Source organism: Mustelus asterias, unplaced genomic scaffold, assembly GCF_964213995.1.
Source record: "Mustelus asterias unplaced genomic scaffold, sMusAst1.hap1.1 HAP1_SCAFFOLD_1798, whole genome shotgun sequence".
NCBI classification, from domain to species: domain Eukaryota; kingdom Metazoa; phylum Chordata; class Chondrichthyes; order Carcharhiniformes; family Triakidae; genus Mustelus; species Mustelus asterias.
Window position 1 is genome coordinate 1 of NW_027591743.1, and position 17,636 is coordinate 17,636.

At 45.8% G+C, this 17,636-nt stretch overlaps 1 protein-coding gene across 1 annotated transcript in view; it reads left to right on the top strand.

Moving 5' to 3' along the window:
* Positions 1-1,458: 1,458 nt before the first annotated feature.
* The window catches only part of LOC144488712 (sonic hedgehog protein-like), a gene marked incomplete at its 3' end in the record, with an annotated part of 71,779 nt that continues 55,601 nt past the window's right edge, over positions 1,459-17,636 (top strand). Inside the window, exon 1 of the mRNA XM_078206805.1 lies at positions 1,459-1,764. Coding sequence (XP_078062931.1) covers positions 1,459-1,764 — 306 coding nt within the window. The remainder of the gene's footprint in view (positions 1,765-17,636) is intronic.

Sequence of the window (17,636 nt, forward strand, 5' to 3'; positions counted from 1 at the left end):
GAGATTGGGGAGGGGGGGGTTGAGTGTATTGGGGAGGGGGTTGTGTGTATTGGGGAGGGCGGCTGAGTGTATTGGGGAGGGGGTCGTGTGTATTGGGGAGGGGGTTGAGTGTATTGGGGTGGGGTTGAGTGTATTGGGGAGATTGGGGAGGGGGGATGAGTGTATTGGGGGAGATTGGGGAGGGGGGATGAGTGTATTGGGGAGATTGGGGAGGGCGGTTGAGTGTATTGGGGGAGATTGGGGAGGGGGTTGAGTGTGTTGGGGAGATTGGGGAGGGGGGATGAGTGTATTGGGGGAGATTGGGGAGGGGGGATGAGTGTATTGGGGAGATTGGGGAGGGGGTTGAGTGTATTGGGGAGATTGGGGAGGGGGGTTGAGTGTATTGGGGAGATTGGGGAGGGGGATGAGTGTATTTGGGAGATTGGGGGAGGGGGTTGAGTTGCATTGGGGAGTTTGGGGAGGGGGTTGGGTGTATTGGGGGGATTGGGAAGGGGGGTTGAGTGTATTGGGGGGATTGGGACGGGGGTTGAGTGTATTGGGGAGATTGGGGAGGGGGTTTGTGTATTGGGGAGATTGGGAAGGGGGATGAGTGTATTGGGAAGATTGGGGAGGGGGCTGAGTGTATTGGGGAGATTGCGGAGGGGGTTGTGTGTATTAGGGAGTGGGTTGAGTGTATTGGGGAGGGGGTGAGTGTACTGGGGAGATTGGGGAGGGGGTTGAGTATATTGGGGGTATTGGGGAGGTGGTTGAGTGTATTGGGGGTATTGGGGAGGGGGTTGAGTGTATTGGGGGGGATTGGGGAGGGGGGCTGAGTGTATTGGGGAGATTGCGGAGGGGGTTGAGTGTATTGGGGGGATTGGGAAGGGGGCTGAATGTATTGGGGAGATTGGGGAGGGGGTTGAGTGTATTGGGGGGATTGGGAAGTGGGCTGAATGTATTGGGGAAATTGGGGAGGGGGGTTAAGTGTATTGGGGAGATTGGGGAGGGGGGGTTGAGTGTATTGGGGAGATTGGGAATGGGGCTGAATGTATTGGAGAGATTGGGGAGGGGGATTGAGTGTATTCGGGAGGTGGGTTGAGTATGTTGTGGAGATTGGGGAGGGGAGGTTGCTGAGTGGATTGTGGAGGGGATTGAGTGTATTGGGGTGATTGGGGAGGGGGTTGAGTGTATTGGGGTGATTGGGGAGGGGGCTTCTCGGGAGACAGCTGTCAGTTCCCCAGGGAGAAAGGGTGGGGGGGAACCTTGGCTTGTACTTTCTGTCTGTCTGTCTGACACAAGGAGGTGACCAGGCGGGAACGCGCCGGATGAGGGACTGCCTCTCTTGGTGGCGCGTCGCTGCTTTATTTTCTGTTCCATGGCTGTGCCAGTGAGGAGAGTGTGTCTATCTCCGGCAGTGTGCGCTAGTCCTCCGGGAGCAGCCCATTTCAAAGAGCTCTGCAGCCGGCTAGAGGCGGGGAGATGCAGCCGGCTTCCGAATTAGCTCGCTTCGGTCTCCTCTACTGCTGCTGCTGCCTCCTGGTCCCGGTCCAGAGCTGTGGACCCGGCCGGGGTTACGGCAGGAGGAGACCGTCCCGAAAGCTCACCCCTCTCCTCTACAAGCAGTTCATCCCCAATGTGGCCGAGAAGACCCTGGGGGCTAGCGGCAGATCCGAGGGCAAAATCAGCCGCAATTCGGAGAAATTCAAGGAGCTAACTCCCAACTACAACCCTGACATTATATTTAAAGATGAAGAGGATACCGGGGCTGATCGTCTCATGACACAGGTAAGAAGAGCGATTGTACCATTCAACCAGGGCAAAGGCAGCACGGATTCAAACCCATCGCATTTCAGAGATTTGCCCCTCCTTTTGAAATCATTGATTGAGATTTCGATTATTGAAGAGGAATCAGGAGCTGGGGGTTCAATAGCCACACCGTTGTCTCTTTTTATCCAGCCAGCGCCATTTAGAAGGGATACCATATCGTGTGGTTAATTCATTATTTATTCCTTCTCAACCTCTGAGTGTTTGAAGCATTGCATTTTTAAAAATTACTGGAGGTGATTTGATTCTGCTTGTTTTTTGTGAGGAATCTCGCTCTTTGAATGGTTGGGTTCTTCAAAAATAATACTCCCATTTGTTCTCCACGGACCATTTAGGACGCGTTCATTCGGCATTTCATTGAATGAATTATTCTGTCATTTTGGGAACCCCGCGTTTTTAAGGCTGGAAATATCCCCCCCCCCCCACACCCCGGCCTTTCTTTCCCTGCAAGGTGTAACTCTTCACACCCTGTGACAGTCTGACCCCCCGCGCCATTCCACAGCACTTTATATATGGCAACTGCTTCCAAAAATAAATAAGAAACATCATATGTTGTGATTGAAGCTGGAGTGTTGGAAATGGATTATTTAACGAGAGGTGCTGCGGGCTCTCAGCATCTCTCCCCAAGCTGGTGCCTGCTATATATAGACAATGACCACAGCTTCAGTCAGAGAACGAGTTGGAGTGTAGCTTTAGGACAAAACAAATACAACATCCTGAAATGTATGTGATGTGGAAAGAAAGCTCCTGGTCTCTGCTGCCGCCCTGTCCCCTCTCTCTCTCTCTCTCTGCCACTTTTCTCTCTCACCATTGCTGAGGTGACCTCTAGGCAGCCAGGACTGGCTGGGAGATCCTCAGGACTCGATACCATGGTGACTGGAGGCTGCATCCCGACCTTCTGGAGACTGGGTCGGGATCAGACAGTCCTGCATCCCGTTGCTATGGAGATGGGGGCCGGGACGAGGCCGCCTCGGGGCCCCTGGAGTGTCATCACGTCCTCTCACATCTCTCTCATAGCTCACAGACCCCCCTCGCTGCTGTACCACATTCACCCTCTCCCTCTCTCTGTTCCAGAGCATCGCTCTCACTCTGTCTCTCTGCCAGTCGTTGCCTCGCACGGGACAAATGGATGAAGATCACCAAATGCCTCCGATCTCATCTATTTTGTGAGCGAGTGAATGTGTGTATGTGAGTGTATGCTGTGCAAGAGTTTTAACCGCTCGCTGCTTTCTGCTGGCCTTTTAGCTGCCCTGTTTTCGAGCCTCCGTCCTGTTTCGATGGGCAGAGCGGTCGAGGAGACAGAGCGTCCCGGGGGGGGAGGGGGGGAGGGGCCCCTGAATTTTACACACACACATTTCAAACAGGAGCGACGGCACCAGCTTCCAAACACAATTCCATATCTGACATCTATAATGACTCACTAAATATAAAAAGGCAACTTATAGTTTAGGGCTAGAATGATTTGAAATGATTTTGAATTGAGTGACCAAGGCTGCTTTACACATCCAGTCTTTCCTGCTTTTAAAGCAAGCTAGTATTTTCTGTTGCAAAGCCTGATTGGTGAATGTTCTGTGCCCATCCACGGTGCCAGCCTGGGTTTTGTGCCCTTGTACTAGTTGGTCAAATAGGATTTTGATCAGGGTTTTGCTTGTCCTTCCCCATTGGGCAAACGCTTTTCTTGGCAATACTAAGCCACTTTGGATTGCAGAGGGTTCATGTTGAATCAGTCAGAATGCACACTTGACTCCAACATCCTCAGGCCAAAGAGAGGGTGGGGTTGGAGGATATGGGACAGGGGCTTGCTCCTCATCACTGTTCTGGAACCTCTCCACCATTAGAATTCTGTATGGGATATCAATGGAGAGGACCAAGTTATGATGGTTGCGTGAAGGAATAGCTCTGGGTGACTTGAGCGAAACATCAGAAAACATTTGGAATTGTCTCTTAATATGTTGTTGGCTTTGGAAAGGATCAGGGAGGAGCATAGGAAGGGAAATAAAGAAATGTTTTTTATTTCTAAACCATCTGAGGAAGCTTATCAATTCATCTGTGTACCGAGCAGGTTCAGTTCAGATGCTGATGATGTGACCCAATCTGATACAACCTCTGATGTTAATTGGGATGGTTCTCCCCTCCTAATTCAGCTTTTACAGTTAGGTTATTAAATAATCCACCAACAAAGGGCCTGATCTCTGCTTTCGAACTGACATCAACGTGAGATTCTCATCTGCCTTTTCTGCAGCCTGCTGCAAACATCTCTCTTGAACTAAGCGGTGAGCATTTTACTGTGAACTCCAGTCTGATTAATTATCTCCACAACATTTACAAAATCAATTTCTTCAACTCTGCGACAGGTTCAAATTGGCAGCATCATATTAAAAGCGTGATCCACAGCATGTTTCTCGATAGTTATTTCTTACCCTCATCTTTGAATTTAAGGGTAGCAGGATGCTTTGAATTAAAAATGGCAATGAAACTAATCCTTTTTGGATTATTCCTAATATGATCACTTTCTGCTGCAAGTCCATTTTTATTGCATAAACCAACAATCTTAATTCCATTTTGTGTCTTGATAAAAGTTTCCTTCTCCCCATGACGCTTTTTGTAACTGTCTGGATCAATCACAGTGAACTCAATGCAACATAATCATTTCCTTTGAATACAACAGGACCATTATTTAATATCAAAATGCAAATTCACATGGTTATGCCAGGATGCAAGTTCACTTTCATTTTCTTTCTCTTTCTCCCCCCACACCACCCCCCCCCCCCCCCCCCCTTCCTCCTCCTCTCCACTCATTTGAAAAGCAGTAAGATGCAGGGCCACAGTTTGATGGGCTATGGTGGCCCTCTGGTACTTCACCCAGGTGGCCATTCTCCACTGAGCTTTGATAGTAATTGTTAGCAGGCCCCTTTGACTGTGGGCTTGATCCTGGCCCTATCTAGAATCCACACTTGCACCTCTTGGCAGAACAGTCAGGGGTGTGAAGAGCAACTGTGGTGTCTTCTTTGGCTGATCTCCAATAGTTCATCATGCAGAAATCTAAACTGGAACGGATCTATGCTTAGATAGTTAGGTCCCTCAACATGCATTTTTTTGTGCAAAATTATGAAGGCTTTTGAGTGTCCAAAATTTTGATGGGCTCTTGTAAATAAGGAGCAGGAGGGTCAGAGGACACAGATTGAAGGTAAATGACAGAAGAACCAGAGGGAAATTGAGGAGAATTTCTCTTTTATGCACCAGTTAATCTGGAATGCACATCCATGGAAGCAAATTCAATTATAACATTCAAAAGGGAATTGCAAAGGAAAAATCTGCAAGGCTTTGGAGGTAAGAGCAAAGCATTGGGACTAAGTGGATCAAAGAATCCGCACAGGCAGGGTGAGCCAAATGGCCTCCTTCTGTGCCATCTCACTTTATGAACACATTGTGGTAGCTGCAGAACTCACACTTGCTACTTTAAGGAATTTTGTTTTTGCCAAAATACATGTGACGTACATAAGCGTGAAGAAGAGGATGCGTCTGTCATGGTTACAAATTAAATGTAACTATTAAGAGTGGATAGCATTGTAACCGCCCCAAAATTCACCTGATGCATGAAAAAGGCTTTGTTCCATGTAATAAGGGTAACAGAAGCAGACATGATCCTCCCAGAGAGGATGTTGTTTTAACATTACTGTTTCAAAGGGTTAATGATGGGCGAGACTTCCCATTTCAACCCCAGCATGAGTTCCACAATCAGGACCTGATTTTCAGGAAATGTGCAACATAACTATACCACTCACTTAACCTGTGTTGTTTATTGTCAGAAACCGGCTCCTTTGCTGTTTTCTGCTTCCTTTCACTGACTTTCTTTTTTGAAAGCAGTTGCAGAATTTCAAGATTATCCAAGATGTAAATGTCGAGGGAATCGTTTAAATGCTAGTTTTTCACAATTACCATTGTTTCTTTCGCTAACCAGGGAAAGCAAAAGTGGTCAGCAAGTTGTGGGATGCCATAGCCTGTCGACTAGGAAAAAGATCTGACATGGAGCAGGCCCCCAGAGAATAATAAAGAAGGCAATAGGGTGGAAAAGAAGCATTTATTTTTTAAAAGGCCTTTGCACATTTACTGTAACTGTGAGAAGCTGTTAAGAAAGTATCGCAAGGCAGAGTGATGAGGGGATGCAGAGGTTTGAAATATAGCACTAATTTTCTCCCTTTGCACTGGCCCTCCCTCTTTCCAGGCTATCGACACCTGTAACTAGCAAGCTTTCAACTCAAAGCACTTGCCAAAATGCAAACCAATGTACTTGTATTTGAAAAAGAAGTGTACAATTTGCTTTAGTACTATTGCCATAATATTCATATTTGTCTTATGTGCATATTCATAATATCACTTGCACACTGTTAAATTCAGAGAGCAGACAGACATACAATTCTCAAAATTCGGTCATTTTCAAAGGGCTCAAGTTTTGTAAGAGGAGAACAAGTTTAATGATTTTTTTAATGTCTTTAGTTTGTATCTGGCCACTTGTGCAAAAAAATGACAAAGATTCATGATCGTTTAGTTTTTATGATAATTATGCAAAGGCAAAAGCCACAAAGATCAGGAAAATCTCCCTGTTACAGTAACTATTGTGTTTCCTACAGATGCAGTCTAATTCTCTGTACTATACACTCAATCATCTATTCTAATTGGGAAAGTAAATAGCTACAGTTAAACGTAGGCAGCCCCAAATGTCAGAATGCAATATAGCAGTCCTAAAAGGGACACCCTGACATTTGGGGATGCAATTCATCTTCAGTGATAGCGCACCTACAATCCATTTTACATTCCGCCTAATTGAAGATAATGGAGAAGATGGCTATCACTTAAGTGGTGTCATATCACACACACACATTATACTGCCTAGCCCATACAATCTGAAATTCCCTGCCTAAGCCCCTCCACCTCTTCACCTCGAGGGACTAGATAAGTGCCAGTTGTTATCATGGTCAGTGATTCATTTGCTGAAAACGCCACAAAGTGCGTACCAACTTTTGAATTGTTTGTCACGGTTAGAATATGGGACTTTCTACTATAGGATGTAGTTGAGGCAATTAACTTGGATTCTTTCAAAAGGACGATAGCACAGTGGTTAGCACTGCTGCTTCACAGCTCCAGGGACCTGGGTTCGATTCCCGGCTTGGGTCACTGTCTGTGTGGAGTTTGCACATTCTCCTCGTGTCTGCGTGGGTTTCCTCCGGGTGCTCCGGTTTCCTCCCACAGTCCAAAAATGTGCGGGTTAGGTTCATTGGCCGTGCTAAAAATTGCCCTTAGTGTCCTGGAATGCATAGGTTAGAGGGATTAGTGGGTAAATATGTAAGGATATGGGGGTAGGGCCTGGGTGGGATTGTGGTCGGTGCAGACTCGATGGGTCGAATGGCCTCTTTCTGTACTGTATGGTTTCTATGTTTCTATGAAACTAGATGCGCAGATGAGAGAAAAGGGAATAGAAAGATATGTTGAGAGACTCTAAGATGAGGGAGATGGAAAGAGACTTGTATGGAATATAAACTCCGGCACAGTCTAGTCGGGTCGTATATGTTGTTTCTGTACTGCATATTCTATGTAATTCTTGATAAGACCCATTTATCTCTTAAAGCTGTTTTTTTTTATTATTTGGAAAACTTGAGAGAAGCTTTCCTCAGGTTTAAGATTTTGTTTAAAACCAATTGAAATAAATCAAACTTATTTTAATTGATCTGTTGTACTGTTTGTCTAAATATTATTGATTCAATCAATGATTCATCAGTTACTATTTTAACTCGCATTCAATTGCAACTCACATAAGAATAACATTCATGGGAATATTTGAGTATATTAGTAAGGTAATTGTTGAAAAGATTAATTGTGAATAGTTTTGTTCATCAGAGGTGACAGAATAGACATTTTCTTACCTTTTTTTGCGTCTTTCCTCTTGCTTTTCAAACAGGTTCTATTGTGAAGGCAAAACATGATATCGTTAATCAAATATAAAACATGCAATGATTAGAACACTGACTGACTATGGGTGTACACGTATCAAACAGCACTTTATTAAAAATTTGAACAGATTGTTCAGCTGTAAGTTGCATTGTGAAAAAATTATACAAAAGATTATAAACCATCTTCTATAGATGCACACAAGGACACTGAGAAATAATTCTAAAACAGCTTGCTTTTCTTAGGGTTGAGCACGGATGGCAAGGGCATAATTGGAAAAGGCAATAATCAAACTTCAAGATGCATCCCACCCTCAAATACCATTGTAAGACTTTTCTTTCTAACCATTGCCATGTACTTTAATAAAGTGAGACTGCAGTTTTTGTTACCTCTAACACTGGAGTTTTGCGAAGCAGGTGAGCTTATTCAGAACTCGGGCATGAAAACCAGTTTTCTGTCTGGGAATGCTAAATTGTAACACTTGTCCCTTTGAGCCCATATTCTCAGTTACTGTGCCATCCAAACTTTGTGAAGCAATTTTAACAATCCTGCTTCCTTTCCCACACCAACATCCCACCCTGCACCAGTGTAATGTATTGTACTCGTATTGCTGCTATTGCCAAATAGGTACGTGCAATCATTACTTTGAATGCTTTCATCTGATAAGTCAAGCTGCACTGTCAGGAGTTAAATGCGATTTAAAGATTGGAACAGAAATGGGCCGTGTGCGAGTGGGAATGATTTCAATTTGGACCAGGAGATCTGAGTTTAATGTAATCTACTGTAAAAAAATAGAAAACAGGATTTGTTCAAACTATAAAGGCTTTGTGTTGCACGTGTGTAGTACAGGCAGGACTATCCGAGAAGTTAAAAAGTAAATTTTGCAACACTGTAGCTGCTAACAAATTCTTTATAATGCCCTGGGCAATATCTATAATTCTGCTGAAACAGCAGGTAGAGAGCTCAAGGTTTGGTTTCATAGCAGGAAGCCATTCACAGCATCAACATCCAGCTTCACACACAGGACAGATTAGAGTGTTACCACAGGACTATGCTGCTGTTTTTTTTCTTCATTACTTATTGTAAAACATGCGTTTCCAGTTGGCTGTTTATCACTTTATTTGATCACTTTACCAGAAAAATTCATGTTGATGTCAGGAATACAGAATTCACTTTGTGCAAATTCCATTAAAGGAGAAATCTCTTTATTGCTAAACTGAATCCAACTTTCGGGGATACTCATTTGATATCTGTATTGAAATAATGGTATAGCTTCTTGAGTGTTGTTGGAGTTGCACTCATCCAGGCAAGTGGAGAGTATTCCATCACACTCCTGACTTGTGCCTTGTGGACAGGAGGTGAGTTACTCGCCGCAGGATTCCCAGCCTCTGACCTGCTCTTGCAGCCACAGTATTTATATGGCTCGTCCAGTTCAGTTTCTAGTTAATGATAACGCCCCAGGATGTGATGTTGGGGGAATTCAGTGATGCTAATGCCATTGAATGTCAGTTTCGGGCAGTCCAAAGAGCATCTTTCACTGAATTGATGACCCTCCAGCAGCAGTTGATGTTTATCTCTGTGTGCGTCTCTGGAGCAGCTTACAGAGCAGAGGAGGTCCTGTGTCGTGGAGATGTTCAGAATGAACCTCAACAAAAACCATGCATCTCTTTCCAGGCGTCCTTTAAGAACATAAGAACATAAGAAATAGGAGCAGGAGTAGGCCATCTAGCCCCTCGAGCCTGCCCCGCCATTCAATAAGATCATGGCTGATCTGACGTGGATCAGTACCACTTACCCGCCTGATCCCCATAACCCTTAATTCCCTTACCGATCAGGAATCCATCCATCCGCGCTTTAAACATATTCAGCGAGGTAGCCTCCACCACCTCAGTGGGCAGAGAATTCCAGAGATTCACCACCCTCTGGGAGAAGAAGTTCCTCCTCAACTCTGTCTTAAACCGACCCCCCTTTATTTTGAGGCTGTGTCCTCTAGTTTTAACTTCCTTACTAAGTGGAAAGAATATCTCCGCCTCCACCCTATCCAGCCCCCGCATTATCTTATAAGTCTCCATAAGATCCCCCCTCATCCTTCTAAACTCCAACGAGTACAAACCCAATCTCCTCAGCCTCTCCTCATAATCCAAACCCCTCATCTCCGGTATCAACCTGGTGAACCTTCTCTGCACTCCCTCCAATGCCAATATATCCTTCCTCATATAAGGGGACCAATACTGCACACAGTATTCCAGCTGCGGCCTCACCAATGCCCTGTACAGGTGCATCAAGACATCCCTGCTTTTATATTCTATCCCCTTCGCAATATAGGCCAACATCCCATTTGCCTTCTTGATCACCTGTTGTACCTGCAGACTGGGCTTTTGCGTCTCATGCACAAGGACCCCCAGGTCCCTTTGCACAGACACATTCCAGAAGGGGGTAGGTAACAGTCTCTTCAACCCGGCTGTCTTGAGGGAAGAGCGTGGTTGTTCTGAGACTCCGGAAGGAACTGATGGTAAGGGCCCTTCTCACCATCAGCCAAGTTAGATCTTGGTGCTTGTCTGGAGATGAGGCGTTCTGCCAAATGATTTTGACAGTCTGCTCAGGGAACCATCCGATAGGATCCACCATCTCCTTTTCCCGCAGGGCCTCAGACGTTGTGCGTCGGCCACTGCCTGATGGACTAAAAGGTGTTTTCCTACATAAACATCTCCACGACACATAGGTGGTACAGCACAGTCCAACTGAATGGAGGGTTCTGTGGCAATGTGACCAGACCTACCCTTTGCAACACTGGGGACAGCTAGAGCCTCAGCATGTAGAGACACTTGGTGTTAATGTACTGAGGGTCAAAGTAGCTGCATCAGGTGTCCATCAGAATGAAGATGATATTGGGCACTCTTTTCTCCCCTTTATCTTGTGGTACGTCGTGTGTGTGTACATGGTCGGTTTTAAATCTGCAGATCTAGCAGGAGATGGCTTAGGTGACCTTTGCACAGGAGCAGGGTATGGGGTAGACCTGTGCCACATACAGCAACACAGAGCACCTTGCATCTGATGACCGGGTTCTTGCCCCTAATGAAGGGGTGCCATTCCCAAGTGTCCTGTTTCACCATGGCAAGCACTCCTCCCATTCTTGGCACAGGCCCCTGATCCTCTAAGCCATATTCCCTGACCTTTCAGGCAGTCTTATCTGATGGTGAACGGGACAAAGTATCAGTTAGCCCAGTTCCCAAAGAACATGGCCTCACTCTTGCCACGGTTTACTGAGCTCAGCTGTAGCAACCCCACTGCCATTGTGACTTAGATCAGTTAACCCACTGCGGCTTGGGGAGCGATTTTGGGACTTCCCTAATCTGTGTAGTCCAGTTCCAAAGCCATTGGTTATGTCATTGGAACCATCAGGGAAGCCTTAATCAGCTCATTCTAAGCAGATTTCTAATCCTCAGCTCTCTAAAGTTCTGCTTTCTGTGTCTTAGCCTGACCCACATCAAGTTCTTGCTGATGTTTGTTGGTCTCCTAATACATCCAATTTAAAATGATCATCTTTATGTTTAAATTTCTTTCTGGCATCACTCCTCCCTACCTCTGTAATCCACTCCAGCCACACAACCAGCCACACAACCAGCCAACCCCTGCTCCCCCAATCCAACACCCTGAACCTTTTGTTCCTCTAACTCTGGCCTCATGTGCATCTGTTTCCTCTTTTTAATTCACCATTGGTGGCTGTGCCTTCAGCTTTCTAGGTCCCATGTTGTAGAATTCCGTCACTAAACCCCCTCCTTCCATGCCCTCCTTAAAACCCACTGAGCTTGTGCTCTCCGCTCCTATTATCTCCCTCCTTCTTTTCTTGACATCCCATGTGATTACACCTCTTGAAGTGTGTTACTGTTAAATGTGCTTTGTAAAGTTGTTGTTGAGAGGTATAACTGGATGCTCATTAATTTGAATAGTTTAAGGAAGTGTGTATTTGATGGGAGTGGTGGAGTGGGGTGGGTGGGGTAAATCACAATGAAGCCTGAAGAAAGATTGTAAATACTTGTTGCAGTCTTACAACTCTACAGCACAGTAATACGATGTGAGATTGTCCTGTTGGATGTCTTTCTAGTGTTACAGAAGGTTGATGGTTCAATGAGCTGCACTGTAGGGTGATAGGATACAGGTTCACACCAACTAATCCCCGCACAGCAAATTGTCCATCATAGCTGAGTTCCCAGGAGATATCATTAAATGGAATAAACCTTCTCAGGAGGGAACAAATTTTCATAAAATCCCTACAGTGCAGAAGGAGGCCTTACGGCCCATCGAGTCTGCACCAACTCTCCAATAGAGTATCTTACCCAGGCCCTCTCCCCTGTCCTATCCCTATAACCCCACGTATTTACCCTGCTAACCCCCTAGCCTACACGTCTTTGGTCATTAAGGGGAATTTAGCATGGCCAATCCACCTAATCCACACATTTTTGGACACTAAGGGGCAGTTGGTAGCATGGTTAATCCACCTAACCTACATATCTTTGGACTGCAGGAGGAAACCGGGAAGAAACCCATGCAGACATGGGGAGAACGTGCAAATTCCACACAGTCTCCCAAGGCTGGAATTGAACCTGGGTCCCTGGCGCTGTGGGGCTGCAGCGCTAACCACTGGAACACCCAATGCCGCCCTTTTTTTGGAAATGTTAGGAAAATGTTGGGGGAAAAAAACGCAAATCTGTGTGCACCTCATCCTGAGCCTCTTTTAATTTTCTGATTTCACTGCATCAATCATATCAATATATAACGTTGACACGTTCAATTCCTTTGTCTACGATTTTAATGGAAACGATTTTAAATGGGTCACCCCTCTGCTGTAATACTGAACAAAGTGATTTTATTTGAATGTGTTAAGCCTTTGTATGCTAGTATTTGCACAGAGTAATTTCAAGGTCAGAGTCTAGAAGAATGATAATTGAATAGATTTTAAGCACTTTTCTATTATGAATCAGGTTTTGGGAGAGCAACATTCAAATGCCCTTTGTGCTTTGCTTTCCCTTTGATAGCCTGATTTAGCACCGCTCTCCCTGTAGGCCTGTTGGAAGACAATCCGTAAAGAGGACACTATTCCTGGGTATACATATGCAATTGCATCACAGTACACTGCACATAGCAAAAATGTTTAAAATTATGCAACCTCAATTTAAAATACTGTGGTGAAAACATTTGCTTTTTAAAGCCAAATTATTTTCTACATGCATATGGAGTAATAAATTGCGAGTCTGTCATGGACAGCAACAGAGATTGCGCCGTTCAGAAAGTAAAGGGAGGTCAGTCCATCATTTTTAATTAACAAATGTAATCTGCTTTCACTGAAAGTAAAATGGGACTAATGAAGTTTTAGTTTTATAACAGGTTAGACCCAGAGATGCTTATTCAAGAAGATTAATGGTAACCTTCTGAAGTCGTCCACAACCAGAGAGTCCATCCATTGAAGGCAACATCCAGTGTGTGAGATTGAACAGATAATGTATGAAGCGCAGGGGGATAGAAATCAAACCCCCAACAAATCTTCCAATTTAAATGTCCATGTACGTCTGAGAGTAAAGACTTGCACTCAACAATTTGAGAAAGGGAGGAATTCAGTATGTGGTTTACAGGTGGCATTTTCATTGAATAAATACAAAGCTTTTTTCATCAGTGTCACATTTTTATTTGTGACATTTGCATTCATGACAATGAAAGAACAGTCCCTGTCCCCTTTGATGTTGTGAAGCGAATAGTCTGTTGTTTATTTCAGACCACTTTTTAAATCAGGAGATAAATCAGTCAATGATAATGTCGTTGATAATGCAGCATGGGTTTTTATACTTATATTTTTTCCTCACCAGTTTGTCTCCTGTGGTTTTTAACCCACCCTTACCTGGAGACTGGGGTCTAAGCACCCTCCACTGCCTTGCATAAGTCACTATTCTTCATATATCAGCCTTGACAATGAGCATCGGCAGGGTGTCTTTAATCACAGCTGAAGCCAATTCTGTCCTGAGTTTTCACTTTTGGGAGTACATGGCAGTCATGTAAAATCGAGAGGAAAATGTGAAGGAACCAAGTACACAGGGGAGTACCTGAACAATAGCCTTAAAGGGCCAAGCCAAGTGAAATCCAGCTCCATTTTAGCAGCTTAACGTCACAACCTAGTATTCGATTTCAGACATTAGCAGTGCCAAGAGGGAGAGGTCAGCCGTAATAATGATACCTCTTGCATTTTATTAAATGCTTCGTCATGTCAAATATCGCTGAGTGCTTCACGCAATCGGTTCATTTTGAAGTGCTGATGATTGTTCTGTAAGTAATGCAAGCCTGTGTCTGCAATATAGTTGGATCACCAGAGATGGACTCCTTTGTATTTGGGAGTACATTGGAGAGCGGGAGAAGCACACATCTGCGATCGACAGCACTCCCTTAAGGTAAAATTGCCTTCAAAGTGGAATGAAACCCAGGGTTAAAATCTTCTTTCTTCCTCCCCTTTTGTACGAACTATTAAGTGTGTGTCTCAGCTATTTTCTCCCCCCCCCCACCCCCTCCGCTCCCAAAATCCAGGTGGTTTCTGCCCACCTATTTTGAACATAACAGAGTAAATGGCTAATCTTGTGATCCTAATGAGCCAGGCTTGGATCACTGCTAGGGCCACAATATTTGCAGCTTCAATTTTCCAATCCAAGTCCCCTCCCCGAGTGCAGACTTTTAAATATTTTCATCCGTTAAGAGAGAAGGTTATGTTCACCTTTTTCTGCCTGTGAACTGCACCTGTTTCTCAAACTGGAAGTTCCCTTTGGCTGGATTTATACCTCAACTTCAATAATGATGCCTGGCTGAAGCCAGCACACTGGCACATAAGCGCTGCTAGTGTATAGATCAATCTATGGGCGGCACGGTGTCACAGTGGTTATCACTGCTGCCTCACAGCACCAGGGAACTAGGTTCAATTCTGGCCTTGGGTGACTGTGTGGAGCTTGAACGTTCTCCCTGCGTCTGTGTGGGTTTCCTCCCACAGTCAAAGATGTGTAGGTTAGGTGGATTGGCCGTGCTAAATTGCCCCTTAGTGTCCAAAGATGTGCAGGTTAGGTGAATTGGCCGTGCTCAATTGCCCCTTAGTGTCCAAAGATGTGTGGGTTAGGTGGATTGGCCGTGCTAAATTTTCCCTTAGTGTCCAAAGATGTGTAGGTAATGTGGATTAGCCATGCTAAATGTGTGGGGTTACAGAAGTGGGGTGGGGGAGAGGGCCTGGGTAGGATACTCTGTCAGAGAATCAGTGCAGACCCGGTGGGCCAAATGGTCTCCTTCTGCACTGTAGGGATTCTAGAGAACCTTTCTCAAGCAACTCGTAAACTGTTTCTGTTTAATTTCTTGTGAACCCTCTGCAAATAAAGTTGGATAGTGAAGAAGCCAGTTACTAATTAGTGGCTATCTGCAAACCAAGGTTTTTTTTTTGCTGTGACTGGAATCCCCTTCATCAACTGAATGGTTTTTCCAAGCTTGGATGTGGATTGCTAAGCATTGCCTCATAAACCCTTAGAGAGAGAGAGTAGGGAGAAGCAGCATGACCTGAGGATAACATAAAGATAATGCACACTGTTGCCAGTGAGGAGGGAAAACTTGACGCTCAACCAAAACTCCCTTCACTGCAGCGGGACTGGAGAATCCCAGCTTCGGGCAAGGTCGGAGAATCCTGGGCACTCTCTCCCCTGCCCCCCGTCACATTCTCTCTCCCCCCTTACACTCTGTCCCCTCCCTCACGCTCTCTCTTCCCCCTCACGCTCCCCCTTCCCCCCCTCGTGCTCCCCCTTCCCCCCCTCATGCTCCCCCTTCCCCCCTCGCACACCCCCCCTCGCGCTCCCCCTTTCCCCCCCTCGCGCTCCCCCTTTCCCCCCCTCGCGCTCCCCCTTTCCCCCCTCGCGCTCCCCCTTTCCCCCCCTCGCGCTCCCCCTTTCCCCCCCTCGCGCTCCCCCTTTCCCCCCCTCGCGCTCCCCCTTTCCCCCCTCGCGCTCCCCCTTTCCCCCCTCGCGCTCCCCCTTTCCCCCTCGCGCTCCCCCTTCCCCCCCCCGCGCTCCCCCTTCCCCCCTCGCACTCCCCCCCCTTGCGCTCCCCCTTCCCCCCTCGCGCTCCCCCTTCCCCCCCCTCGCGCTCCCCCTTTCCCCCCCTCGCGCTCCCCCTTCCCCCCCGCGCTCCCCCTTCCCCCCTGCGCTCCCCCTTCCCCCCCCACGCGCTCTCCCTTCCCCCCCCTCGCACTCCCCCTTCCCCCCCCCTCCCCGCCCCGCGCTCCCAACCCCACCTCACACAATGTCCAATCACACATGTACTCAGACACTGGTGGGTCCCACTCCATCTGCCTCACGTCCCGGGCCCTGGTGTTTACTTTCCAAATGTATCTTCCCACTCTTTGCTGTTCATCCAATCATACGCTGGTTTCTCTCTCTGTTTAGCAAATACACAGAGAAACTTGCCTGTGATTGGAAGATCAGTTTTACAGCGTTTTTCAAATCTAAGTCTGGTGGGCCAAGTTCAGAGGCTGCGGGGGTCACAACCCAGTCTGCGTGCCCTGAGTTGGACAAGCCTGCCTTAAGGTGTTCCAAACTGATGTGTCAATTAGTATAGTCTGACACAGACAAAATGGAGCAAAGATGTTCCTTTGGAGTTGGAAGTTTCAGTGAAGGTATCTTATTAAATTAACTGTGTGCAAGCCATGACAGTACAGAAAATGAAATGTAATGTTCTGTCCTCTCGCTGAACTAATCATCATGCTTACTGATGCCACTTTTAGAAAAAAAGGCACCCTTCTTCATCGGAGCAGGAGTCCCAATCAGCTCCCCAAGCTTACATTCAAATAGATCAAAGCTTATCTGCATCTCAGCTCATTCTCCATATCCCTCAATGCTCATATCTAACAAAAAAATCTATCTTGGTTTTGAAAGCTTCAATTGTTCGAGCCTGAACAACCCTTTGGGGAGAGAGTTCTAGATTTCCACTCCCACTTTGTGTGAAGAAATGCTTCCTGATATCGCTCCTGAGTCACCTAGCTCAAATTTGAAGATTATACACCCTAGTTCTTGATTTGCTCCATCACAGGAAATAGTTTCTTTATATGTACCCAATATTTTTACCATTTTAAACACTTTGTCTAGATCACTTCTCAATCTTCTCCATTAAAGTGAATACAAGCAATGGTTATGCAACTTGCCCTCCTAGTTTAATCCATAAAGCCCCGGTATCATTTCAGTGAATCTGCACTGCAACTCACTCTGAGGCCAATGTGTCCTTCCTGAGGGTCTGCGCCCAGAACGGAAGGCACAAGGTGGGGTTTGATCAAGAATCTATAAAGGTAATACATAACTTCCTCCAGTTTGTATTCCTTCCCCATTGAGATATGCCTGTTCAATTTGTTTTATTTTGTATCTGTCCACTAGTTTTAAATGATTGGTGTAGATGGTCCCCTGAGTGGCTCTGCCAATCTCCAGTCTCTAGATTCTTACCTTTTTAGAAATTATTCCAATTCATCTTTTTTGGGTCAAAGTTTCTGACCTCACGCTTGCCCATATTGGGATCAATTTGCCATATGTTTGTTCACTCACTCGGCCTGTCTGGGTCCTATTGCAGCTCACTGCATTACTTGATGTCCTTTTTAACTTAGTGTCATGGTTAAGGAGGTGTGGGGGATGGACGCAGATCAACTGGTGACAAAATCAAATACTTTCTTCTGGAATTGTAGAACAGAGAACACTGGGATGTTTATTCTTTCAAATTGGGCATTGCAGTTTGTTACGTTCAAGGGTTAGGGTGATTTTGGAGAAATGTACTTGTGTAATCACAAATGTACTTTCTGCTCTCTTCACAGACGATGGCACAGGAGCCAGTGGTCT